The sequence below is a fragment of the Microcaecilia unicolor genome, chromosome 1 (assembly GCF_901765095.1).
Source record: "Microcaecilia unicolor chromosome 1, aMicUni1.1, whole genome shotgun sequence".
NCBI classification, from domain to species: domain Eukaryota; kingdom Metazoa; phylum Chordata; class Amphibia; order Gymnophiona; family Siphonopidae; genus Microcaecilia; species Microcaecilia unicolor.
The window spans coordinates 514005949-514033311 of NC_044031.1; the positions used below are offsets into that span (position 1 = coordinate 514005949).

General features: G+C 44.8%; 1 protein-coding gene across 1 annotated transcript in view; it reads right to left on the minus strand.

Annotated features, from left to right (window-relative positions):
* Nucleotides 1-8709: 8709 nt before the first annotated feature.
* The window catches only part of LACTB2 (lactamase beta 2), a 63115-nt gene continuing 44461 nt past the window's right edge, over nt 8710-27363 (minus strand). The window contains exons 5-7 of the mRNA XM_030215407.1: nt 25701-25849; nt 20690-20771; nt 8710-9533 (exon numbers count right to left, since the gene is read on the minus strand). Coding sequence (XP_030071267.1) covers nt 9490-9533; nt 20690-20771; nt 25701-25849 — 275 coding nt within the window. The 3' untranslated portion in view covers nt 8710-9489. The remainder of the gene's footprint in view (nt 9534-20689; nt 20772-25700; nt 25850-27363) is intronic.

Here is a 27363-nt window from a genome sequence, read left to right on the forward strand (position 1 = left end):
TGCTAATTCTAGCAGGTCCCCTGTCCTGCTTATTCATATCTCCACAATAGTGAGATGTTTAATACCCCTTATGCCTTATGAGCCCAAGCCTCATGCCTTAGGTTGGGCAGTCACTAGTGGGCGGGGATAACCCAATATGCCACCTCTTACCCGTCTTAGAGAATGGACAATGCATACGGGATACAGGCATTTTGGAGGTTAAGGCCTACAGATACCAGGATACCCGTTATAAAAAGCTCAAATTAACCTGCTAGAGTGGCTCCAAAGTAGACGATGGGACTGTTAAAAAAAAAAAAAAACAAATGACCATGCCAGATTAAAAATGTAAATGCTGGGAAGAGAGTAGTTTAAAAAAAAATTTCAGATGGGCAGGAAAGTAGTGTGTGTGTGTGTATAGCTGCCTTATAGGGGTGAGGGTATTTTATAGGTTACATAAGTACATAAGTAATGCCATACTGGGAAAAGACCAAGGGTCCATCGAGCCCAGCATCTTGTCCACGACAGTGGCCAATCCAGGCCAAGGACACCTGGCAAGCTTCCCAAACGTACAAACATTCTATACGTTATTCCTGGGATTTTGGATTTTTCCAAGTCCGTTTAGTAGCGGTTTATGGACTTGTCCTTTAGGAAACCGTCCAACCCCTTTTTAAACTCTGCTAAGCTAACCGCCTTCACCACATTTTCCGGCAATGAATTCCAGAGTTTAATTACATGTTGGGTGAAGAAAAATTTTCTCCGATTTGTTTTAAATTTACTACACTGTAGTTTAATCGCAGGTTAAACTTTGCAGAGTTGTACATATGTCTAAGTTTACAGCACATGAAAATCATACCAATGCAAAGCAATACTTGTACACCAGTTCCCATACTGAGACATGGGAGTCTTGTACCAAATTTTGAACAGCTTGTCTAATTTGTCCATTCTCATAGGTGATGGTATGATTCACTTCTGTGGACGTTGTTTTCAAATGGTCCATATAGGCATGACGTTTAGTAAAGTTCAGTAGTTTGTGTAAAGTCTCTGCTCCCATGCCCAGAGGGAGTGGATGCACAGCATATGGAATAAAATCTGGAATGTCAATAGAGTCATTGGTAACCAGAGGTGCAGAATATGTTGTCTCATTAATGGTGATGGAAACCAGCGGTGTATGACTGCACCAAGTATTGTTCTGTAAATAGTTCGAACTGTACAGCAAAGTGTTCTTAGGGAGGCGGATGTCATGTACTTGGGGAGCAATGGAAAAAGAAATATTTTGAGGAAAGAACAGATTAAAACAAAAGTGTCGAGCTCCAAGGTAATACACCCTATGTGAGGCAGTGGGTGAATACAAAAGTTCGGCAGTCAGAGTACAGGAGGATGAATTGTTCCAGTAGGAGCTGTCACTCTCTTTAAACTGATGAGGTTCACACTGGAAATGAAAGGGCGTTCGCTGGCACAGGCTAGGGTCCATTGGTTTGAATGATGTCCACTTATTGTCCAGGGGCTGCACCCATTGCGAGATGGTCCAAACCATTAACTTGCACACCAATATTAGCAACAGGGTAAATAACTGTATGTTGTCCTGACCATGGGATCAAAGTACAGATAGAGCATCCTTGTTGTGAACAGATTGGAACACTAACCGTCCACCAATCAAGGTGAGCTATAGCAAATTCTGGTAATTTGGTGCTAGCCATCTGAACAAGAGATGGTGGCCAGTGGCCCAACACAGACATTAGAATTTCCTTTAAGATAGTAATAAGCTCGATCTGTATTTGATCACAGGCCATAGCCCATGAAATATTCTTTCCCAACCTGTATTCTTCATGTGCTAAAGTCACAATTTTCTGTTCTATAATGGGTGATATAAAAGCAAAAGTATCTACAATTACATTAGATAGTTTAACTGAAGCTTCATTAATAATATGTTGTGATGTAAACCCTTCAGAAGCATGTTGAGCTGTGGATCCCATCTTATTCCGGAGCACTTCTATATCAATTGTATTAAGGGCTCCCAGTGCAGTTCCTGTGCCCTAAAATGGTGTCCAATAATTCCCGCTTGTATCTAGAGGGATTGGTTGGGGTGTGGCTGACTGCATATCCAACCACGTATTAAGCATATGTATGTGGTTGGCAACAAATTGAGAGCAGTTTGGATATTTGGTAGTGTTAGGATACAGATGCCAAGTAAGAAAGTGGTATTCTACATCATATAAAACATCATGGGGTGCATCGTATTTAATCTGAAATGGTTTCCCCTCCTGGAACAAATTAATATCTGAGAGGTACAGAATAGGAGGAGCTGGAGTGGTAGGGGTGGTGGGTAAACAAAGTAAATCAAAAAAGAAAGAAGTCTCAGTAATGTGCTGTTGATTACTTTGAATCCACATATAAGTGATCTGCCAAGTCCCTTTATCCTGACAGGAAATATTGTATAGAATCAAGGCAGGAGGGCAAGGAAAGTATTTCTCTGGGGGTGCAATCAATTCTTGTGTTCTTTCTAGGGAAGTGGAAATTGGTGGAGTCCACTTCATGTGTGTGATGTTTAGGGAATAGTAGACTGGTCTGTCTTGTGCCAAACAGAAACTCAGGACAACCAGGTCTTTTCCTTCAGGGAATGGTGGGGGTATTTCTTGATAGCGATACACCCCATCTGTGGAATTGGTCCAACCAATTGTGCATATTCAGACGATAGTTCCTGTAATGAGACTTGGGTAAAGGAGAACACATACCACACTAAACAGAAAATGTGCCATACTAGAAGCACACTGATTATTACAGTATAATAACTAACCTACTTACTTATAAACTTACTTATATAACACCTCAACAGAAATAATGTTAAGCACACTGAGTATCACAGTAAAATAACTAAACTTACTTATACCAATGTTTACTAAGTATTATTATCACTATTGAATGCGGGTATCACCTATACAGATACTATACATCATGAGTGACTACTATAGTTACCACTCTTCAAACATCTCTATGAGGAAAGGCTGAAGCATCTAGGGCTCTTCAGCTTGGAGAAAAGAAGGCTGAGGGGAGACATGATAGAGGTCTATAAAATAATGAGTGGAGTGAAACGGGTAGACATCACTAGTTTTTTTTACTCTTTCCAAAAATACTACCACTAGGAGGCACACAAAGAAGCTACTAAGTAGTAAATCTAAAATGAATCATAGAATATAATTCTTCACTTAATGAGAAATTAAACTCTGGACTTCGTTGGCAGAGAATGTGGTAAAATCAGTTAGCTTAGCAGGGTTTAAAAAAGGGTTGGCTAATATCCTAAAACAAAAGTCCATAAACCATTATTAAGATAGACTTGGGAAAATCTATTGCGCATTTTAGGATAAGCACCATATAATCTGTTTTACTGTTTTGGGATCTTGCCAGGAACTTGTGATCTGGATTGGCCACTGTTGGAAACAGGATACTGGGCATGATGAACCTTTGGTCTGTCCCAGTATGGCAAAAAAAGAAAGGACAAACAAGAAAAGAGTGTTGGTGCCATTTGAGACAGAGATCAGAGGATTCACCAGTCCCACACTTTAGCTGACATCCTTTTTCTGGAAAGATCTAAGGATGAAAATAGTCTCTTGGTAGCCCAATTTCTGAAGGATTTTCCACACCCCATTACAGTTTATTTATTAAGATGATTTAACCACATTATTTATCCAAGGAACCGCACAGCAGCAATTATACTGAATGCCCTGGTCAGGTCCATAAAGCTTATATATAGATATTCATATTGATCAAGGCTTATCTTGTGAATGTACTTGTCCAAGAATGCCTGTGACTCTGGGCAAGTCACTTAACCCTCCATTGCCCCATGTAAGCCGCATTGAGCCTGCCATGAGTGGGAAGCGCGGGGTACAAATGTAACAAAATAAAATAAAATGCCCAGGCCTGAATTCTCACTCTGATTCCAGGAAGATGTAGTTCACAACTTTTTTTTAATCATTCTATGGAGAAATACTCTTGCCAGCATGTTGTTGGCAATAGGCATCTCTTGGTGGTTATCACAGTGGTTGTTCTTTCTCTGTTCCTCCTGCATATAGATCAGAATGTGACTGTGTTGGGGGGGGGGGGGGGGGGGGAGGGGGAGAATTGGAAGGTAATACCAGGACAAACATTTTTGCATCTGGGGAAGATACTCTGTGTTCGCTCTCTCGCTCTTGACGCTAGTCAGCACCCCCCTTTATTTCTCTTGCCGTTCCATGCTCCCATCAACCCTTAGCAGCAGGCTGCAAATCCATGACTCAAAGCCCCCTCTCTTTGGTGGCTCTGGCACGGCATTTTTCTTCAGCAGCAGTAGGAGCTCTAGCACGGCCGACTCTCTTTTGCTGGCAGCTGCTTCAAAGCATCTCCCTCATTCTTTTGTACAGTATTCTGTCTCTCCTTACCCTCTGCTCAGTATTCCCCCATTATCCCCTCTTCCTATCCTTCCCAGCAGCATCCATCCCCATCTATCTCTCCCCCCTCCTAATCCTCTTATCGTATTATCTAGGCTTGCCCCCTTCTTTCCCTCTACTACAGGCAACAACTTAGTACAGGGTATGTCCCTTCTCTCGCCTGCTGCTGCAAACTCCTGCAGGTGTCGTTTTTCCATCTATGCCCATAATAGCTTGCTCAGGATCAGGTAACCCTTGGTCATTGGAGGGGATGACTACTGTGATACCCTTTTTTTGGCACTATGCTCAGAACAGGTGCTCAAGTTGCTGGATATTCATCCTGGCAGGGAAAGAACAGGATACATATACCATTCCATGAGAAAGGGAAGCAAGATCCCAGAAGAGACTTCAAAAAGTGGTGTTTGCCTACCATCTGCAGTTTGTGAACCTGTACCACAATACTATAACTAAAAGAAGGATATAGGCAGGGAAAGGCCCCAGCTCGAGCATTCCAAAAGTAGACCTTGATTGCATGCATGGAGCTGTTGTCCTGTTCTCCTTACAGAAATGGAAAAAAAAAAACCCCACATCAGAACTACATCTCTAAACATGCAATGGGATAAAATCAGGATTTACTCTGCTTATCATTTTTGACATGGAGCTATACAGTCACTTTATTTATAAGCTTAGGTCATTGAACTGTATAAACATCTAGACCAGTGGTTCTCAACCCAATCCTCAAGTTAGATTTTCAGGATACCCACAATGAATATGCATGAGAAATAGTTGCATGCAATGGAAGTGCATGATAATGCATCTTATGTGAAAGAAAGCAGATCCTAAACAAATTCCTCAAAAGACAATTCTTTATTAAAACTAAGTACCCTGAAGTCTGCTTTGAAAAATAATCAATTATTTTCAATTAGCATGTAAACCTAAACAATTCTACTCTTGTATTGAATGCATTGTAATGAGGGGTTGGTGTAAACGATAGAACTTTATTTAGAACCGCAATCTCATCGTTATTCAGTGTTCTACCTGAGAGATTATAAACCCAATTTAATCCTCTTAGTGTGTCACTGGTTGAAACAGACTAAAGGCTGTCTATTGTTCTGTGTTGGGGTATAACATTTCTCCCTCCCCTTCTGTGTTATACCCCAACACAAACAATAGACAACAATTACAATCAGTTTCAACCACTGGGACAAGAACAGAATTAAATAAGGCTTATATATAGGCTTCACTGTGCCACATTACTAAGGGCAAGATGAATAAAAACCACACCCACACACCTGTACAAAGACTGTTGCTTCCTGTACATTCAAACATGTAACACTATTTCTGAAGGTCATCAACACTGAACAGATAAGACATTGTAGTAAGTTAAATGGTGTAAGGCCAAAAAACTTACTCTTTAGTGATAACCTCAGTTGGCTTCTAAAACCTCTTAACCTGCATTAAGCAAAACAAAGCACAACACCAGAACATAGGTCAACAATACTTGATCATATTTCAAAACCTAACTAGATTTCTCAATATATCAAAGAGTAAGGTTATTCATTTTGTCTCTTTGGTTCTTGTTTATTAGTCTACTCTTTTCTTCTGAACTATGTTTATATTTATTTAGAGTAAGAATGATGAGAATGGTTAAGTAGTAGGAGCTTTCAAGATCTTTAAGCACCGATAAAGTACCCTGAAAAAGTCACATACCCTTTCTGTTCCCTAAAGGACATGCAATCTATCCCTTTTAACTTCATGTTAGCATGTTTACACATGAATTCATAATAGCAGATCTCCCTCAAAGTTTATACACTTACAACTTACACGCTGTCATGTTGGGGAAATCTGCAATAAGATACTAATACAGTTTAATTAAATGCTGTTTTATCAACTTAACATAAATAGATCCTAAATTACAATTACTGCAGATACAAGGGATAAGTAACAAGGCTACAAACACTCACAGCTGGGGTGAGCTTTAAATTTACTCCTTTAGTCATGTTTAGGGTTTAGGTAATTAGCAAATGCTACTTTATAACAAGATTTCCAACACTTCTTCACATCGCAGACTTCAGACAGACTAACTCATCAACATAATACCTTGATATCAGAACTCATGGGTCTGCACCAATCCATTTGGCTATTCGGCCTCTTACCTGTCAATCTGCTGTGAAAGCCACCCATTTTGAATTCCAACAACCAATTCAAATCCTCAGGAGTGGGGTCATATACCAGGCCACCAACATTCAGCATAAATGACTAACCTTGGACCAAGCAAACCTCAAGGCTGGATGAGGCACTTTTTACCCTAACCCACTCTATACATATTACATAGTGGCACACGTGTCAACCAAGAGGGAAGCTTTTTTGTATCTGGCACCTTGCTTGTGGAATTCCCTCCCAAAATCTTTACAGGAAGTACAGTTTTTACCACAGTTTTAGTGTCTGTTAAAGACATTTTTTTGCCTGGCTTTTGATGTGGCCCTCCTCACGGATTAACAGGAATCAAGCCAAGAGGTCTGTATTGAAGTTTAAGGGTGAGTATGTATGATCTTGTGTGAATGAATATATCCTATTGTTTAATTGAATTGTAAACCGCTGTGATCTTATTTTTAAGCCTAGCGGTTAAATGTGTATATTTTTGATACTGTTTCATGGTAGTTCTATTATTTGTTTTCAAGTTTACCTCATTTATTGTAATAGTTTATTCTTGGTTATTTTACAATTGTTATGCTGTTAACAAAATCATAAACTGTATCTGCTATACTTCGCCTGGGGTGAATCTTGACTCACAAAGTTACATGGAGGGGCATTTTCAAACGGGGACACCCATCTCTAAGGGCCCCCATCTCTGAGGATGTCCCTGCGAAGGGGCGGGGCATCCTGTATTATCGAAACAAGATGGGCGTCCATCTTTCCTTTCGATAATATGGTCGGGGACGTCCAAATCTCAACATTTAGGTCGACCTAAGAGATGGACGACCTCGGTTTTTGCCGATAATGAAAACCGAGGACGCCCATCTCAAAAACAACCAAATGCAAGCCCTTTGGTTGTGGGAGGAGCCAGTATTCGTAGTGCACTGGTCCCCCTCACATGTCAGGACACCAACTGGGGCACCCTAGGGGGCACTGCAGTGGACTTCACAAATTGCTCCCAGGTGCATAGCTCCCTTACCTTTGGTGCTGAGCCCCCCAACCCCCCCAAAACCCACTCCCCACAACTGTACACCAGTATCATAGCCCGAAGGGGTGGCACCTACATGTGGGTACAGTGGGTTTCGGAGGGCTCACATTTACCACTACAAGTGTAACAGGTGGGGGAGCCTGGGTCCGCCTGCCTGAAGTGCACTGCACCCACTAAAAACTGCTCCAGGGACCTGCATACTGCTGTGATGGAGCTGGGTATGACATTTGAAGCTGGCATAGAGGATGGTAAAAATGTTTTTTAATTTTTTTTTTTGGGTGGGAGGGGGTTGGTAACCACTGGGGGAGTAAGGGGGAGGTCATCCTCCATTCCCTCCGGTGGTCATCTGGTCAGTTTGGGCACCTTTTCGAGGCTTGGTCGTGAAAAAAATTGGACCAAGTAAAGTTGGCCAAATGCTTGTCAGGGACGTCCCTTTCTCCATTATTGGCCGAGGACACCCATCTCTTAACCACGCCCCCGCCCCGCCTTCGGTACACTGCCGACACGCCCCCGTGCACTTTGGTTGTTACCGCGACGGAAAGCAGTTGAGGATGCCCAGAATCCGCTTTCGATTATGCTGATTTGGGCGACCCTGAGAGAAGGACGGACATCTCCCGATTTATACCAGAAGATGGGCGTCCTTCTCTTTCGATTATACTGCTGATAGGGGCTCATTTTCAAAGCAATTACACTTACAAAGTACTTTGCAAATATGCCTCATAGAAACCTATGTAACTTTGTAAGTCTATGTGCTTTGAAAATGAGCCTCTCTGTATACATTCTTTTAGAAGTGTGTCATCACAGCAAATATTATATGGCTAGGGCAGAAAACAGACACAGGACTATTGCAAACACACATTGCATATTTAGATTCACAGCCATGATAAGACAGCACTAGGTAATAGAGTTGGGCAACTCATTTGGACTGTAATCCCCCACTCTTAGACCTTGGTCAGTTGGTCTGATTCAGGCCAAGCTAAATTCTGTAAATTCAGACTTTGAATAAAACTGCATTCCCTATACTCACTGATTCATTTTTGTACTGAAGCTTATGGCACTGCACCAAAGACAGCAACTGCTTATCATGTGTTGTGTGGAAAGTGCAAAGTTCGCAAACAAAATTAATTTGACTTTGAAATTCTCAGCAAAGTTATACAGTGCATTTATTCACAGTAGTGGTTCACTAGTTAATGATACAATATTAGACCAGATCTAAGAGAAAGCTCAGTAAAATCCCAAGATATGAAAAGCAGAATAAATGAATTATTGGAATAAAACAAAGATAAGAGTTCAACTGTTTTTATGTTCTGACAAATGCTGATCATTTTATGTTCCCCACATATATCAAAAATAGCTAAACCTTCACCCACCAGGGAAGCTAAACATTGAGAAATGGTTTCCATATCTATAACCCCCAATTATTTTTATCTTAATTTTTATTGTTTCAAACCATGAGAGTGGCAAAAATTTAGATAATATTTATCTCTGCAGGTACTCAGTCCAATTATAATAGTAGTTATTGTGATTTTGATCCACTTAAAAATATCTTCTTCTGTATCAAGATATGCAAGTGAAGTCAGTGGTAAAAGATACCTCACATATGTTCCGTATTCTGCAAGAGACTGGACAATTATCAGAAGCTATGCGGCTAGTGAGCTTAGATGTAATCTCTTTATATACTCATTCAGCAGGATGAAATATTAAAATAATATCAAACTTTAAATAACAACCTGCTCATCTTGTATTCCTTCTGATTTTTGGTACAATTGGCTGACTTGATGTTAAAGCAAAATTATTTTTGGTTCTGTGTGTATATGCAAAAAAGGTAGAATCAGTCTTCTGTTTGAAATGTAGTTGCTTGTTTAGATTTGCTGACTCATCAACTTGCTGCTTGCTTGCTGTGTTTCAGATTTTGTTTTTTGAAATTCATAAATTGCTTTTCCATTTGAGAAGGGGCTTTTTTTCCTGTACTGTACAAAGAAAAGCATTGTGATTATATAAAATACATGAGAACGTGGGTTATGATGCTAAGTTTCCATCTTTGGTGCAGAAATCAATGGCAAAAGCAGTATTCAGAATGCTTGATGACATCACAGAAACTTGTGACCTCCCAGATATTACAAGTGAATTGACCTTACGCTAGAGCTTCCCAAATCTATCCTACAGCTACCACACAGTCAGGCTTTCAGGATATCCACCATGAATATGTATGAAATAAATTTGCATACAATGGATGCAGTGCAACAGGGGCGGACTGAGAGTGGTCTGGGCCCCCGCCTGGCCACTGCCCGACGCCCCCCTACCGCTGCAGCCGACACCTACATCATCCCAGTTCTTCCCTACCTGCTGTGCTGCTGCTACTCCCCCGCCCGCAGATGCAAATTTCAAAAACTGTCATATTTCAATCACTATACTATAGGTTAACAAATACACATAAAACAAAAAAAAAAAAATGGAAAATATGATGATACCGATTTATTGGATCAAATATATTTTCCAGTTAGCTTTCAGAGGCCAAAACCTCTCTCCTCAGGTCAGGACAGTATACTGCAATTAAGGTATTCTGTTCTGACATGAGAAAGGAGGGTTGGGTCTCCAAACATTAGTCAAAAATGTATTAAAATTAGTCCAGTAAAGATTATCACCTTATTTCCATTTTCTTTATTAACACAGCTACCTCACTACTTTATACTACACTAAAAATAAAATTAATTTTTCCTACCTTTGTCGTGTGGCTGTTTACTTTTTTCTAATTGTGTTGGTCCCAGTCTCTTGTTTCTTCTTTCCTCGATCTCTTCTTAACTCTCACCAGCGTCTATCCCTCTATCCCCCTCCTTTCCATCCAGCATCTGCTCCCTCTCTCTCTCTCTTTCCTTCCAGCATCTGCCCCCTCTCCTCCCCCCTTTCCATCCAGCGTCTGCCCCCTCTCCATTCAGCATCTGATTCTTCTCTCTCCTCACTTCCATCCAGTCTCCTCTTTTTCTCCCTCCTCCATCCAGCATCTGGCCCCTCTCTCTCCTCATTTCCATCCACTCAGGCCCCCAGGGCCGTGCCTAGGGTCTCTGGCGCCCCCCTGCAGACTATCAGTTGGCGCCCCCCCCCCCCCGTGAAAATGATCACGCCCCCCCCCCCCGTGAAAATGATCACGCCCCCCCCCCATGAAAATGATCGCTCACCACTTGCCACACTGAAAGGAATTGTCAGCAATATTCTTAGAAACAAATTGCTATACATTGCAAAATAAGATAGCAGATGTAAATTCTCAAAGTTGACATATTCCAAACGCTAAAATGAAAATAAAATAATTTTTTTCTACCTTTGTTGTCTGGTGACTTTCTTTTTTCAATCATGCTGGTCCAGTATCTGATTCTGCTGCTATCTGTCCTCTTAACTCCATTTCCAGGGCTTCCTTTCCATTTATTTCTTTACTTTTCTCCTTTCTTCTTCATTTCTTGCTCTATATCCATTTCCAGCAATTTCTCCTCTCTCCCTGGGTCCTGCCCTCCCATCCATGTCCATTCTTGTCCCTCTCTGCCCTTCCCTCCTCCATCCATAGCCAGCAATCCTCCTCTCTCCCCTCCCCTCCATTTCCAGCAATTTGTCCTCTCCCTGGGCCCCCATGTCCATCCTTGTCCCTCTCTGCCCTTCATCCATAGCCAGCAATCCTTGCCTCCTCTATCCCCTCCCCTCCATTTCCAGCAATTTGTCCTCTCCTTGGGCCCTGCCCTCCCATCCATGCCTCTCTGCCCTTCCCTCCGCACCCTGGGGCCTTTAAATCTTTTACTTCCGGTCGCAGCAGCGTCAGTGAAAGCGGCGCGCTGCCGACGTCTCCCTTCCCTTTGCGCTCTTGGTTCCCTCAGTGTCCGCCTTCTTCTGACGTCAGAAGAAGGCAGGACACTGAGGGAACCAACGAGTGCAAGGCAAGGGAGACGTCGGCAGCAGTGGCGTAGCTAGGGTAGTTGACACTCGGGGCCGGTCATTGTTTAACACCCCCCCCCCCCCCCAAATCCAGTACTAGGCATACCGAGAATACAAAACACTCACGACCCTATAGAGCAATTTTACCATACCATAAGCAGTCGTTTCTACGAGTCACACAAGGGAAAGGAAAGCATCTTAAACACTAGTGAGCACTAGAACATCAATTCACCTATTGTAAAACGAAAACAGACAGATTAGTACAGATCGTCGATCCTGCACAGTCAATGCCAACCGAAAGCCATGTCCTTTTCACAAATAGATACACCCTAATCCACTATAGAATAAGTAATCATAAACTTTCTATTTAGACAAAAATTAAACTGAACCCCCGATGCCAGACTCTGTATACAATGCAACACCACAGAAACAGAAACTGTCCCCTAGTACTGTGCAAAATATAAAGACAGCAGATGTAAATTTGAAAAAACTAACAAATACCAATCACCACTTTACAAATTAACAAATAGAAATAAAACAAATACAGAAAATAAAATAATACCATTTTATTGGACTAATACATTTAGCTTCCAGAGGCCAAAATCTCCTTCCTCAGGTCAATACAGTATAGTGCTGTTACAGTATCCTATCCTGATCTGAGGAAGGGGGTTTTGTTCTCTGAAAGTTAAGTCAAAATGTATTAAAATTAGTCCAATAAAAAGATTACCTTATTTACATGTTCTATTTATAAACATTTATTAACACAGCTAAAATACTATATCCTAAAGCAAAATAATAAAAATATATATTTACAGTTTGTTGTCTTTGGTTTCTGCTTTCCTCATCTTCTTTTCACCGTCTTCCTTCCATCCAGCATCTGTCTTCGCTCTCTCTCTGCTCTCCAGTGTCTGCCCTCTCTAATGTCCCTTCCATCCACATCTGCCCTCTATTTCTGCTCCTTCCATCCACCATCTGCCCCAGTCTGCCATCTCTCTCTCCCCCTTCCATCCACCATCTGCCCTCTCTCTCTCCTTTCCCTCTAGCATTTGCCCTCTATCTCTGCCCCCTTCCATCCACTTTCTGCTCTTTCACTCCCTTCTATCCACTGTCTGCCCTTTCTCTCTGCTCCTTCGATTCACCATTTGCCCTCTCTCTTTCCCCCTCCCATCCATTCAGGGTCTGCCCTCCCTCTCACTCCCCATTCCATCCAGGATCTATCCCCCTCTCTCACTGCCCCCTCTTTTCGGCTCCCAGTTCCCACCTGCGGCTGCCCCTAGTTCCAGATCCATTGATTCTCCCATCCACCCCTGCCCCAGGCATGACCCCATTCTCCCTCCTGCTCACTTTTCAGACCCCAGTTCCAGCTCCATGCCCCTTCTCCCATCTGTCTCCCACCCAGTCCCTTCTGCCCATCCGAGTCCCCCTCACCCCCATCTGTCTCCCACCCAGTCCCTTCTGCTATCCAAGTGCCCCCACCCTCACCCCATCATCTGTCTCCCACCCAGTCCCATCTGCCCATCCGAGTCCCCCTCACCCCATCTGTCTCCCACCTAGTCCCTTCTGCTATCCAAGTGCCCCCCACCCTCACCCCATCTGTCTCCCACCCAGTCCCTTCTGCCCATCCGAGTCCCCCTCACCCCATCTGGCTCCCACCCAGTCCCTTCTGCTATCCAAGTGCCCCCCACTCTCACCCCATCTGTCTCCCACCCAGTCCCTTCTGCCCATCCGAGTCCCCCTCACCCCATCTGTCTCCCACCCAGTCCCTTCTGCCCATCCGAGTCCCCCTCACCCCATCTGGCTCCCACCCAGTCCCTTCTGCCCATCCGAGTCCCCCTCACCCAGTCCCTTCTGCCCATCCGAGTCCCCCTCACCCCATCTGTCTCCCACCCAGTCCCTTCTGCTATCGGAGTCCTCCCCCACCTTCACGGTCACCCCATCTGTCCCCCACCCTCACCCTGCCTCGTCTTCTCCCTGCCACCCGTTTTTAAAAAGAAATTGCCGACGCGATAGCGAGCGCAGCACCTCGTGTGGAAGTAAAAGAAGCGAATCCGATCATCTCATTGGGCCTTCCTTCACTGTCCCGCCCTAGAGGAAATAGGAAGTTGCGTCAGAGGAGGGCGGGACAGTGAGGGAAGGCCCAATGAGATGATCGGATCCGCTTCCTTTACTTCCACACGAGGTGCTGCGCTCGCTATCGCGTCGGCAAATAAATTTAAAGGGCTGGTGCGGGGGGGGGGGGGGTGCCAGGATGAAGACAGCGGGAGCGGCGGCACCCCCCTTTCTGGTGACACCCGGGGCGACCAAAAGATTTAAAGGCCTCGGCGGGGCGAGGGTAAGCTCCGCGGCGGCGCCCTCCAGAGGTGGGCGCCCCCCTGCGGCGCTTACCTCGCTTACCGCATCGGCACGGCCCTGCAGGCCCCTCTCTCTCCCCCCAGTGCCATCCAACATCTACATCCTCTCTCCCCCTTCCATCCAGCTTCAATCCCCTCTCTCCCCTTCATCCAGTGTCTGTCCCTCCTCTCCCCATTTCCATCTGGCATATGTCACTTCTCTCTCCCTCATCCGGTGTCTGTCCCTCCTCTCCCTCTTTCCATCTGACATCTGTCCCCTCTCTCCTCATCCAGCATCTGTCCTCCCTTCCCCCTCCATTCAGCATCTGTCCCATCTCTTGTCCCTTCCATCCGGCATCTGTTCCCTCTCCCCACTCCATTCTCCATCCATCGTCTGTCCTTCCCCATCACCCAGTCACCCTGTACCTGGGGTCATCCTTATCCCTGCTAAATTTATATGTCCCCCACTATCACTCCACCTAAACCCCATATCCCCACTCTTCCACACTACCCTCACTTACAATCACACCCTCCCCCCTCCATCCAGTGTTGCAGTCTTTTTTTCAGCCCCACTCAACACCCAAACCCTCTCTCCCCTCCCCCATCCCCCACCGGACACCCCCACTACCACACCAGGACCAGGACTATCCCCACTCCCACCCAATACCCCCCCTGCTGTGGACACCACTGCTGCTGTCTCAGGAGTGGCAGCAAAAATAGAAAAGAAAAAAAAAAAAAAAAAAAAAAAAAAAAAAGATTGCGGGCTGCACCGTTCCCTTCCCGCTTGCAGCTGACTGGCTCTGCCCTGGAACAGGAAATTGTTAGAGGAAGGTGGGACTGGCAGCCGCGAACAGGAGGAACAGTGCGGCTCCGCGATCTTTATTTCTGTTGTTGCTGCCACTGCTGTAACAGCAGCAGCAGCAGCAGCGGTGGCCGCGGCAGGAGGGTAGTGTGTGGGAATGGGGAGAACAGCGGGCATCCGGGCAGAGCCTCTGGGCCCTTGGGCACTGCCCGGTTGCCCGAACGGTCAGTCCACCCCTGCAGTGCAAACATATCTATTTCATATTCAATGTCCCCACAACAAGTTTGTGAACCCCAGCCTGATATATTAAAATGATTAAAAACAAACAATGTGAGGCACTGGATGCATATGAAAAGTTTGGGCCTGGGGGAGACTTATTAAACAAAGGCATTATAATGTAGTTTAGCATTTAAAGACTCTGATTAGGGCAGGGCTTAATAAATCGTGGACACCAGATCACTATGGCACTTAGAAATTGCACCCTGGTGCCTGATATTTCATACCCTCAAATGATTTTGTTTCTTCTTCTTTTGTAAAGCTACCATACAAAATGTCTCCCAGCTATGAACCGCAATTTGGCTCTTTATAAACTTGAGCCATATGGTGCAGCAAGTTCAGGAAGTCTCACAGCTTTAAGTGTTGCAGGTAGAGAATGACACTGTCCCGTCCCCATCGGTTCTGTCTCCGTCCCCACAGGTTCTGTCTCCATCCTCTCAGGCCCTGTCTCCATCTTGGCCCCGGCCCCGTGGGCTCTGTCCTCATCTGCGGAAGCCTTGAACACTTATGATTTTATTTTATTAAAGTAGAAAAATGAACAATATGCTGTGCAACTGTTGTGTATAAATTACAAATAGAAAACAATAACAACAATGAGCAACTATAATAAACCCTCCTTCCCACCACCACCCCTCTACCTTTCCAATCCCAACAATAGGTGATTTCTACTACACCAAGGAATCCTAATTCACACTGTTAAAATGTCCAGGAGTATAAAATACAATCTGTTCTATATGCCCTAGAGGGGAGAAATGTGCCCTATGAAGCACTGTTATGTTTTTTTAATCTGTGGATGAATAACAAGTCATCAACAATCTCAGGATTCAATCTAGCTCTCCTGTCCTGTCCTCCACAGTCCTTCCTGGAATAGAAGTTGTCTTCTTAGCAGATGTGCTGGTAGCAGGATGTACAGGATCCCCCATGCAAATTTTGCTTGTTGTGGCCAGTATGTTTGCTTGTTTTTCCAAAAAATCAAAATATCTTTGTAGGCATCAAACAAATAACAGTCCAGTTCATTAACAGGCTTCAAAGTAGAAAATGATACGGGACAAAGTTTGTCCCTGTGGGCTCTGACCCCACCCCCACCCCATTCCAACCCCACCCCCGTGGGATCTGTCCCCGCGAGCTCTGTCCCCATCCCTGCGGTTACTGCGGTTCCCCATCCCCGTGTCATTCTCTAGTTGCAGGACTAGCTACTGCAAGACCTCCCAAACTTGCTGCACTGTGGGCTGAAGTTTATAGAATGCAAAATTGCGATGCAGAACTGGGGACACATTTTGTGAGGCAGCTCTTTGAACAGCAAGGCAAGGGCAATATGTGGCAGACTCCAAAGCTCAGTTGCCTGAGAGTGACTGTTATGAGTCTGACTGAGCAAGAGAGAAACTTGGGTGAAGGCCGGAGGGGGTATAAGAGAGATTGGGTTTAAGGCGGGGGAGGTATGAGAGAGATTTAAGGTGGAGGAGGGTATGGGAGAAATCAGGTTTAAGGCAGGGGGAGGGTATGAGAGAGATTGAGGTAAAGGCTGAGGGAGAGAGAGTGGGGTTAAGGTGGGGGTATGAGAGAGACTGGATTAAGATGGGGTGGGGGTATGAGAGAGACTGAGGGAGATATGAGACAGACTGGGTGAAGGCTGTGGGGAGAGGGTTTATGAGAGAGAGAGAGAGAGAGAGAGAGAGAGAGAGAGAGAGAGAGAGAGAGAGAGAGAGAGAGAGAGGCTGATTGGGACCTACGCCATAGTGATATATGAAACAAAGAGGCAATGGTCTCTGCTTCATCTATTAAGGCAGTGGTTGTCACACAGCTGATAGCATACTTCTGCCAATGATTTGCAGAGGCACCTTAAGGAACTGATTTACAAAAGTTTCTTTGCCCACAGACACAGAATAGGAAAAGACCTTAGTAAAATCACTTTCTAGAAGAGCTGATGCTGATCTACACCCTCAACCTGATGCAGAATGGAACAAACCTGTTTTTTTGTCAATGGAAATTGGACCCACATAGGCTGTGAATTGGGCTTTCCAGAGGCATCTCTCTACTTTGGTCTTGCATTTTTTTTCTTATCTAACATGCTCATGTTTGCACTGCTTTGCCTCTGAATCCCCCTGCCACAGCCAAAGACCTTCACCACCCCCCACCTACGAAATCTATGCCATGACTTTTAAACTGGTGCATCAGAAGTCATTAAGTAACCAGGAGCTGTTATGGTGCAACACTCAAGAGCTGAATTTAGGACTGAGCAAAAGTTTTGCAATACCATTAAGTATAGTTTTTTTGCAACAAGCTTTCACTAGCCTAAGGCAAAATGTGTGATGTTTTAAAATTCTGTGTCCCAATAATTGAGGTCTTTTTACTAAGCTGTGGTAATCGCTTATTTCTAAGATAAGCAGCATAAAATGTATTGTACTGTTTTGGGATCTTGCCAGATACTTGTGACCTGGATTGGCCACTGCTGGAAACAGGATGCGCTGGGCTTGATGGACCTTTAGTCTGTCCTAGTATGGCAACACTTATGTACTTATAAACTGCACTGTATTCTGCAACATGGTATCCAACCAACAAGGCTGAACTCACACTATGTCCTACCTATAATATTGTAATAATTTCATCCCATTTATGATGTAAACCACACTGAAACCTAAACAGGGGATATTAGCAGTATACAAGACATGACTTGAATTGCACTTACAGAATACAGTAAGTTCCATGCATTCTTGCTGCATTTGTGCGCCCACAGTTAAGTCAACTCTATGGCTGGTGTAACTGAGGAAATGGACCACTAGCATTCTAAAATGGAATCTGGGTGCGCAAGTGCCGTTATAGAATAGCCTCCTACACATGTTACTGGGGCATCTAAATGGAAGCTGCCTGTTGTAGAACTGTCCCCCCATCCTACATGCACTTATAGAGAGAGGCATCAACATTTAAAGTATATATGTGCATATATGTTTATACACGAGCACTTATACCAGTCACAGAGCTGTATCTTTCCTGCACCTTAACCCCAGTACCCATCCCTCTACCCCGCCCATCTTCACCTTCCCCTATGCCCTTAGTTCTCCCCTTCCTCACACAATATCTGTCCTCTTCCTTCTTCCAGTCCCTGCAACAGCCTCCAACCCTTATATCCCATCTGCCCCTTGTCAAATACCTCAGTCCCTATCTCTCATGCTTAGTATTAGATCCCTTCACTCACCCACATCCCCAACCCCAGTCTGCGCCCCCCTTTATCTCTACCCCAGTCCTAGCATCAGTCCCTCTTTGCATCTGCCTCCAGCATCAGACCATTTCTGCCAGCTCAGTTAGCTATCTCCAGACACCTTCTCTTAGCCCCTAAATTATGGCCATTTCCAAGTCCCAGCCATCTTCTCCCACCTGCCCCTCGCTTCAGCCCAGTCTCCTCCTCCTAACTGCCTCCCTCTTTCTAGCCCCATTCTCCCACCTACCCCCCCCCCCCCCCCAGGCAATTTCCAGCTCCAGCCCACTACTTCTACCTGCTCCCCTTTTTAGTCCTCTTCTCCTACCTGCTCTCCTTTTCAGCCCCCAGCCCCAGCCTCTTGCACCCTTTTCAGCCTCCAGCTCTCCTCCTTCTCCCACCTGGCTCCTTCCTTTTTCAGTTCCCAGTTCCAGCCCCAGCTGCCTTCTCCTTCCTACACTGCATTTAAAAATCATTTCCCTTGACTCTCCAGCAGAAGTCAGTGACTGGAGCAGGCTGCCTCAGGCCTTCCTTCAGCCATGTCCCACCCTTGTGGAAACTGTATCAGAGGAGGGCGGGACTGGTTGAGGGATGGTCCAGGCAGCCTGCTTCGGTCACTGACTGCTGCTGGAGAGTTAAGGTAAGTTTACTTTATAAGATCACCAGAGGGAAGAGAGGGAAAGGAAGGGAGAAAGGTGCTGGACTGTGTTGAGGGGTGAGGTAAAGAGTTGATGTCTTTCCCATGGCAGAGCTGCCAAGGGGGGGGGGGGGGGGGGTCCAATTTTTGAGAGGGAGATTTTAATACATACCCCAGCCCTGTCCAACATCACCCCAGCCCCTCCTCCTAGCATACCCGAACCCACAGCCATTTCAAAAAAATACCTTGTTTGAACTGGTGAACACTGTGATGGAGAACTACAAATAACCATCTCTTCTCAACTCTTTTTTAAATTTAGCTTCCCTGTCTTAGGATGTAGAACACCACTATAAATATTACAGTAGGCCCTAGAACACCAATACAACTACTATTGGGAAACTAGAACAAGCAGGGCTGCTACAGATCCCTGCACAGGAACTACTCACCCATTCTTACCCCTCTCATCCACTCACTCACTCCCAACCTACTAAAAGCACTTTCCTCCCTCTAGAAGGGTCTCGTCTCTCTCCCTTTTCACCCACTCCATCACTGTATTTCTCCATCTTGAGCTTCTCTTACTCTTTTTATTCCTGCCCTAGTCCCCCTGGAGACACTTCCCTCACTGTCTTGATCCCTAGTCCCTTCTTTTTTGCATTCCAATATCAGTCTCCTTTTCTCTTCCCTACCATCTGCAAATCAGCCACCTTCTCCCATCTCTATCATCAGACCCACCATCATCCTGTCATCTGCCAGCATCAGCTTCCTTGTGACTCTCCTTCCCCTCCCCAATCCAGCATCTGCTTGTTTCTCTATTTCCTTCGTCTAGTCCAGTATCTTCCCTCTCTCGTCCCTCCTCCCCTGCCCCCCCCCCCAAAAAAAAGATGGTTTGGCATCTTTCCTCTCTTCTCCCTCCCAACATGGTCCAGCTTCTCCACCTCCTTCTCTCCCTATCCAACCTCTCTCCTTCTGTCTCCCTATTATGTCATTCCTCGTGTCCAGCAAGTCCCTTCTTTCCTCTTCCAGTCCCTCCCCTTCTTGCCATTCTCCCTCCCTCCTGTAGTCTGCCCCATCGCCCTTGTAATCATGGCTTATTTTCTTGCCGCGACAGTACCAGCAGAGTAAAAAACTACTGCAGAGCCTCGAAATCATACGCACACCAAGTCCCTGTTGTATCAGAGGAAGTTATCCAACAGGGACTCGAAGTGCACATGAGTATGAGGTTCCACGGTGGTTTCTTTGTACTCTCCTGATGCTGTCGCGGCAAAAATAAATTAAAAAAAAAAGCCATGACTGCAAGGTTTGAGGGGATGGGGCAGAACATGGGAGAGAGGATGACAAGAAGGGGAGATGGGCTGGAAGAGGAAAGATGCCTAGAATTGTGCTCTGCCCATTAGTGGGAGACGGCTCACTATAGCGGGAGTCTCCCGTTGAATGCGAGACACTTGGTAGGTCTGCCATGGTGAAGGGAAGAGAGACAGTGGCAGCAGGAAGGGGAATTAGCAGCAAGGCACATAGGCGGCGTTTTTGTTTTGCCAGCAATATGCCCATATTCCTAATATGACATTTTACCACAAGATCCACATTCAGATATTTTATAAGAGGTTAATAGAGGATCCAAGTGTTTCCCCAAATAATATCATCAGCTCACCCTACTCCAAAGGATAAGCAGGTGATGAGCTGTAACCACCTGCAAATACCAAAGGACTGTTCACAGAATCCTCACTATGTGTTGCCAGAGAACAGCTTTCATCTAAAATGAACTCTTCAGCCAGTCATATTTTTAAGTCATGAACTAACTTTATATCTTCATTTACAACCTGCTTCACTAAGTTTTTTTCCCCTCATAGTCAGAAAACGGGAGAGAATACCTAGTGAATCAGGCCCTTATTGCATCCTAAGAAGTTATTTAACAAATCATTGCAATAGGTCTGTTGTAAATAGATTTCTCCCAGTAGTCAGAATTCACTTACATATTTTTCCTTCCTTTTGCAACTTCTGTAAGTGATGAGTGAGATTAATTTCTGCTGCTTTATGCAAATGCTCCGGAACATCCTAAAAAAGGTAATAAACTGTGAAAATGTGGCACTGATACACAAATATATACATACTAGTAAAAAAGGCCCGTTTCGGTATGAAATGAAACGGGCGCTAGCAAGGTTTTTAATTTTTGTTACATTTGTACCCTGCGCTTTCCCACTCATGGCAGGCTCAATGCGGCTTACATGGGGCAATGGAGGGTTAAGTGACTTGCCCAGAGTCACAAGGAGCTGCCTGTGCCGGGAATCGAACTCAGTTCCTCAGTTCCCCAGGACCAAAGTCCACCACTCTAACCACTAGGCCACTCCTCCACTCCTCTCTCCCTCCCTCGCTCTCTCTGTTCCCTCCAAGTCCCACGGTCCCCTTTCTTCCCTTCCGATTTCCAGGCCCTCCCTCCCTCTTTCTCCCTCCCTCTCCTTCCCTCTGTCCCTCCCCCGAGTTCCAGTCCCCCCTCCTCTGTCTCACAGACACGTCCTTGCGATGCCTCTACTCACGGGCCCTCCCCTCTTACCGGGGTCCCGGCGGCAGCAGTGAAGAGCCTCGCGAGTCTGCTGCCTTCCCTTCTCTTCGCTCTCAGCTCTGACTCTGGTCCCACCCTTGCGGAAACAGGAAATGGGGCGGGACCAGAGTCAGAGCTGAGAGCGAAGAGAAGGGAAGGCAGCAGACTCGCGAGGCTCTTCACTGCTGCCGCCGGGACCCCGGTAAGGGGGGGGGGGAGGGGAGGGTAGCAGAGGGGGGTTGGCGATTTTGGAGGGGGGCGACGTGCACGTAGGGACGTCTCTGCCTGCTCCCGTTGTTCTTCAACGTGCGTCTCTCACTGGGATCGTAACCCCCTGCTGACGTCAGGCAAGCAGGGTTCTACTGCTGGCCAGTGACGTCAGCAGGTGGTTATGATCCCAGTGAGACACTTTAGAACGTTCACATAGCAAATTATTATATTAGAATCTTTTAACTAACCACCATTTTTATACAAAAAGTTCAAAAAAAAAATTCAAATACTGGGATCTAGAGCTAACAGAAAGAAAGGCAGATGGCACTGAAAGACAGATGTCATAGTTTACTTGGGAACAAATTACCTATCTGGGAACCAATTATTCAACGTAGAACAAGTGGGCAGGACTTGCACACACACATATAAATAATATAGAGGAGTATAACCTGTGAGGAGCAGTAGGTACAATTCTAAACAAAGGCACAGTCAAGGTGACCTGCATGTTCTGCACAGAATGGCAGATACAAATAGCCACCTTGCTGGGCAGATTAGATGGACCATGCTTGTCTTTATTTATTGTCTCTTACTACATATATTTATGGGGATCAATCTAGCTAAGTAAAGACTTAACTGGCCAGAGCTTTAGAAAATACTCAAGGATAGCTATTTAAATTTAGCAGGTCAAATTCTGGGTAGGCCTAGATTTGGCCTACTTGTACTCAAGAACAGTCTCCATCTCACCTGCTCAATGACAAAGCCCTCCTCTTCCTTGACAGCTCAAGTCCTGTATAACCCACACCAAAGTCTGGGGCTGACAATCTCTCATCCCTACCTGATGTCATAAGAACATAAGTGTTGCCATACTGGGACAGATCAAAGGTCCATCAAGCCCAGTATTCTGTTTCCAACAGTGGCCAATCCAGGTCACAAATACTTGGTAAGATCCCAGAAGTAAAACAAATTTTATGCTGCTTACCCTAAAAATAAGCAGTGGATTTTCCCAAGTCCATCTTAATAATGGCTTATGGACTTTTACCACATTTTCTGGCAATGAATTCCAGACTTTAAATTACATGTTGAGTAAAGACATCTTTGTCCCCCAGTTTTAAATTTACTATTTAGTAGCTTCATGGCATGCCCCCTAGTTTGGAAAGAGTAAACAAGCAATTCACATCTACCCATTCCACTCCACTCAGTATTTTAAAGATCTCTATATCTCCTTTCAGCCATTTCTTCTCCATGCTGAAGAGCCCTAACCGCTGTAGCCTTTCCTCATAGGGAAGTCGCCCCTCCCCTTTATCATTTTCGTTGGCTTATCTGTATCTTTTCTAATTCTGCTATATCTTTTTTCAGATGCGGTGACCAGAATTGCACATAGTATTCGAGGTGCAGTCGCACTATTACTACTGCTGGAATTCTGCGCAACCCTACAAACCCACCTAGGTAGAGAAATAGTGGTGTTGTTGGGGTGGACGGACATAGTGACTTAGCTCCTCCCCCCGTTTTGGAAGGACATTTCCAGCAAAGCAAAGCTACCTGTAGAATGTGTCCTCTGAGGGCAGCAGGACATGTATTCTCACATGTGAGTGACATCTCCGATGGAGGCCCAGTACGGATGCTGCTCAGTGTTCTCTAACTTCTAGAAGCCTTTGGCAGGCCCCCTCCATGCATGTGCGTGTGCCTTCCTGCCTGCAATAGTCGTGTGGGACCTGCAGTTGGATAAAAAAAGCATAAAGAATGCAACTCCTAGGGAAGGTGTGAGAGTAATTGAGAATACCTGTCCTGCTGTCCTCAGAGAACATCTGCTACAGGTGAGTAACTTCCTTTCTATGAGGGCAAGCAGGATATAGTATACTTGTATGTGGGAATCTCTAGCTACCTCGTTCACCTAAAACAAACACTTGCAACAACAATGCCAACCAGAATGAATAACACTAACAACAGTGCCGTTGTGAAGGTGCAGCCTGGAACAGAAAAGAATGTAGATTCTAGATTTTAAAAAAAATCTGCAGAACTGACTGACCAAATTGGCTGTCGCACTGGCCATTTTGCACAAGGCAGTAATGAGATGTGAAAGTGTGGACTGAAGACAACACTGCAGCTTTGCAAATCTCTTCATTGGAGGCAGACTGTAAGTAGGCTACCGACGCAGCCATGGCTCTGACATTGTGAGCCATTATATGACCCTCCAAAATCAGCCCAGCCTGGGCATATGTGAAATAGATGCAGTCTGCTAGCCAGTTGGATAAATCGAACAACTAGAGGCTGAACAGAGATGGGCTTACCTTTCACGCAGTAATGGTAAGCACTAATTGCCTGAGGTGAACTTCTACAGAACTAGTTTTTAAACAGACTCAGAAAAGTGTGGAAGGTATTCAAGCAGTTTTTGAGTAGGACAAGAAAAAGGATCTAGGGCTCTGCCCTCATACCAGATGGCAAATCTCATCCATTTAAAAGTATAACACCTCTTAGTGGAATACTTCCTGGAAGCCAGAAGGATCCTGTAAACACCCTCAGTCACTTGAAGGGAAACAAATGATATGCTTTCAACATCCAAGCTGTAAGGGCCAGGGACTGGAGGCTGGGATGCAGAAGAGACTCCTTGTTCTGGGTGATGAGGGTCAGAAAACACTCCGAAGTTCATCAGAGGTCAACTCCAGAAAAAGAGGGAACTAGATCTGCCTCGGCCAATATGGCATGATGAGGATCATAGTTCCCCGGTCCTGCTTGAGTTTCAGCAAAGTCTTCCTTATTACAGGAAATTTGAGGATACGCAATCAAGAAGGAAGGCATCTGATGCTAGCCTGCTGTGTGATCTGCAGTAGTACTGAGAGACTTTGTTCTTGAGACGAGTTGGTGTCCCAGTCTCAGTCCTGCCACCTGCGAACATGGGATCAGGAGCCCCATACTGAGAGACCAGTCAGTGCAGCTGCATCACCCTGCTCACTCTGTCTACCAGACCGTTGTCTTCTTCCCTCAGTTGTGTGGCTCAGAGCACCATGCCATGACTGGTGGCCCATTGCCACATCGTGACCGCTTCCTGACAGAAGGGGTAGGATTCCATACCCCCCTGCTTGTTGACATGGAGGGGGTTGAATGATAACAATTTGGTTCAATAGCCAGTCTCTGAAAGCCTTTAGAGAGACTTATGTGAAGCTGGGTTTCCTGACTGAACCAGTGACCCTGGGTATGAAGCCTCTGTACATGAGCTCTCCATCTCAGACTGGATGCATCTGTGGTCAGCATCTTCTGGGGCAGGGAAATTTGGAAAAGAAGTCCCAGAGTCAAACTGGATCGAATCATCCATCAGAGAAGCAACTGAGCCAACTCTGGTGTGACCGTGAAGACAAAAGGTTCCCCGTGGCCTGACATCACTGGGAAGCAGGGGTCCACTGGGCACCCGTCCAATGTAGGCAAGCCACGGTCGTTACATATACCGTGCAGGCCAAGTGGGCCAACTTCTGGCGAGCTATGATCTGCTGGCTGCACTGAACCTGAGTGGAGATGCCAGTGAGAGCATCCGCCCACACCCAAGACAAGGAGGCTCGAGCTTGAAACATGTCTAGCTGGGCTCCAATGTACTCGGGGAAAATGGGACGGGGTGATGACTACAGACCCTAGTAGCTCCAACACCTGAATAGTTCTTTGCACTGACTTTTGAGCACCCTCCCTTGATGTGCTCTTCACCAGCCAATCGTCCAGATAGGAAAACGCATACAATACAATAAAATTTATATACCGCTATCTACTCACAAAGGATCAATGAGGATTATAATGTAATTAAAAAGAAGTTGGCCAGGGGCGAGTTAAGAGAGCTCAGCCGCGACTCTGTGCCGCCATCTCGTGGAGAATTGCAAATACACGCGTTTTAGTAACCACATCGTGTTGAACATTTTCTTTGTAATAGATTTTGAGTGGGTTTCCAGTGATAGATGTTTGTCAAGTGTCACTCCGAGAATTTTCAGGTTGTCATATATGGGGATTGTGACATCAGGGGTGTTAAGGGTAGTTGGAAGGGATGTGGGGATGAGAGGATGAGGCATTGTGCTTTCTCTTTGTTCAGTTTCATCATAAAGGCGTTGGCCCAAGAAGTTACAGAATGCTGGACAGCATTTGCACCGGGGCTCCATTGGGCACATGTTCGGAGAATGACTTATTATTCAGGTGTCCTACACATTCAGCTTAAAATATCTACCTCACAGTGTCTGAATGCTACATACTGGAGAAATTACCTTGTAGACAATTTTTACAAGTTCCATAGATGTGAAAGATTTGCCTTGATTGTCCTGGAAAGCATTTAATATTTGTTCTTCACGTGCGTTTCTGTGAGAAATATACTCTTGAATTTTAGCTTGAGCACCAAGGACCACAGGGCCATGCCCTAAGTACAAATAAATACAAAAAAAGAAAAAAAACCAAACCATTACATCGCGCAAGTAACTGAACTGTTATAATATACAAGTGAATAAAACATTCTTGTTCTTTTAACTAACTTTCGCAAGGAAAAGGCTAGCTTACAATATTGCAATAAGTACCTGTGTGTATGTGTGACCCTAGTAACCTTTTTGTTCGGGCTTGCATTTGTACCAAATTTTTAGAACACGTCAGGGGGTCATCAGGACTCCTGATAAGGGTTTTTATTTCTTAGATTCACAAGCATGTGCAGAACACAAAATGTGTTTTCCGGAATATAGGCTCTTTTAGTTCTGGGTAGAAGTGCTTGCCTTGGCATATAATTACTGAATTAGACATATGAATGAGTACATTTATTTATTTAAAAAATGTATAGACCTAACTATCTTACGATTCTAGGCGGTATCCAAAGTAACATACACAATAATATTCTTATAGAATCTACTAAAGTTCTGATTTTGACAAATGCAATACTGCAATACAGAAAATGGCTCTTTAAAAATATTAGTAACAAAATATTTGGGCAAGATTTTAAAATATAAGGCAGGTATGCATTTAAAAATTCGTAGTTATGCATCTAGGGGTCAATTCTATAAATGAGTGTCTCTAATTAGGCATCTGGAGAATGCGTGGTAGGAGCCTCCTCTAAAAAAAAAAGCGGGTGCTTAATATCCTTTATAGAATACTAGCATAACCTAAGTTAGCATTTAGGCACTTGCATTTAAAACGGCTATAGAGCTAGTGAAAGTGCAAGTGCCTAAGTGTGACAGGGAAGTCGGTAACAGAGTATTCTGTAAGTTATGCCTCTAAGTGGGAGCTCTGCCAATGTCTCACCCATGTATAGCCCTTTGCAAGTAAGGGCTGCATAAGTTAACAGGTATTTGCAGAATAGCACTTAGGTGTCATGCTAGCACTTAAGTGCACAGATATACACATAGACATGTAAACGCTGGTATTCTAAACATTACAGACATATTTAATTAGGATTTATTTACCGCCTTTTTGAAGGAATTCACTCAAGCCAGTGTACAGTAAAAATAAATCACACATGAGCAATAGACAATTACAGTTAACATTGTCTTTTGATCTGTTGGTACCCCACCCCAGTTTCCAGAACAAGGGAGAGCTTTCCTGATCTGACAGCGGGGGGAGCTCTCTTGGACTGGTAACTACCATCTTGAGTAGAGAGATGTGGTAGTTGTGTTAGTCCACTTTTAAAGGTAATCAATAAAAATGGCATAAAATAAAACAAGATGATACCTTTTCCATTGGACCAACGCAATACATCTTACGTTCAGCCCTCGAAGACAATCGCTCTCCATCAGATCAGAAACAAGTAAATGCTGATGAACAACAGCGCATACAAGTGAAACCTCAAAGCATTTCAGCGACAGTCTAACAGGACGAGAGTGGGGTGGGTTAGGAGAGAGACAGGGAGATATCCATGGTGATAAGAGGGTGACAAAGCAGTATAATTGTATG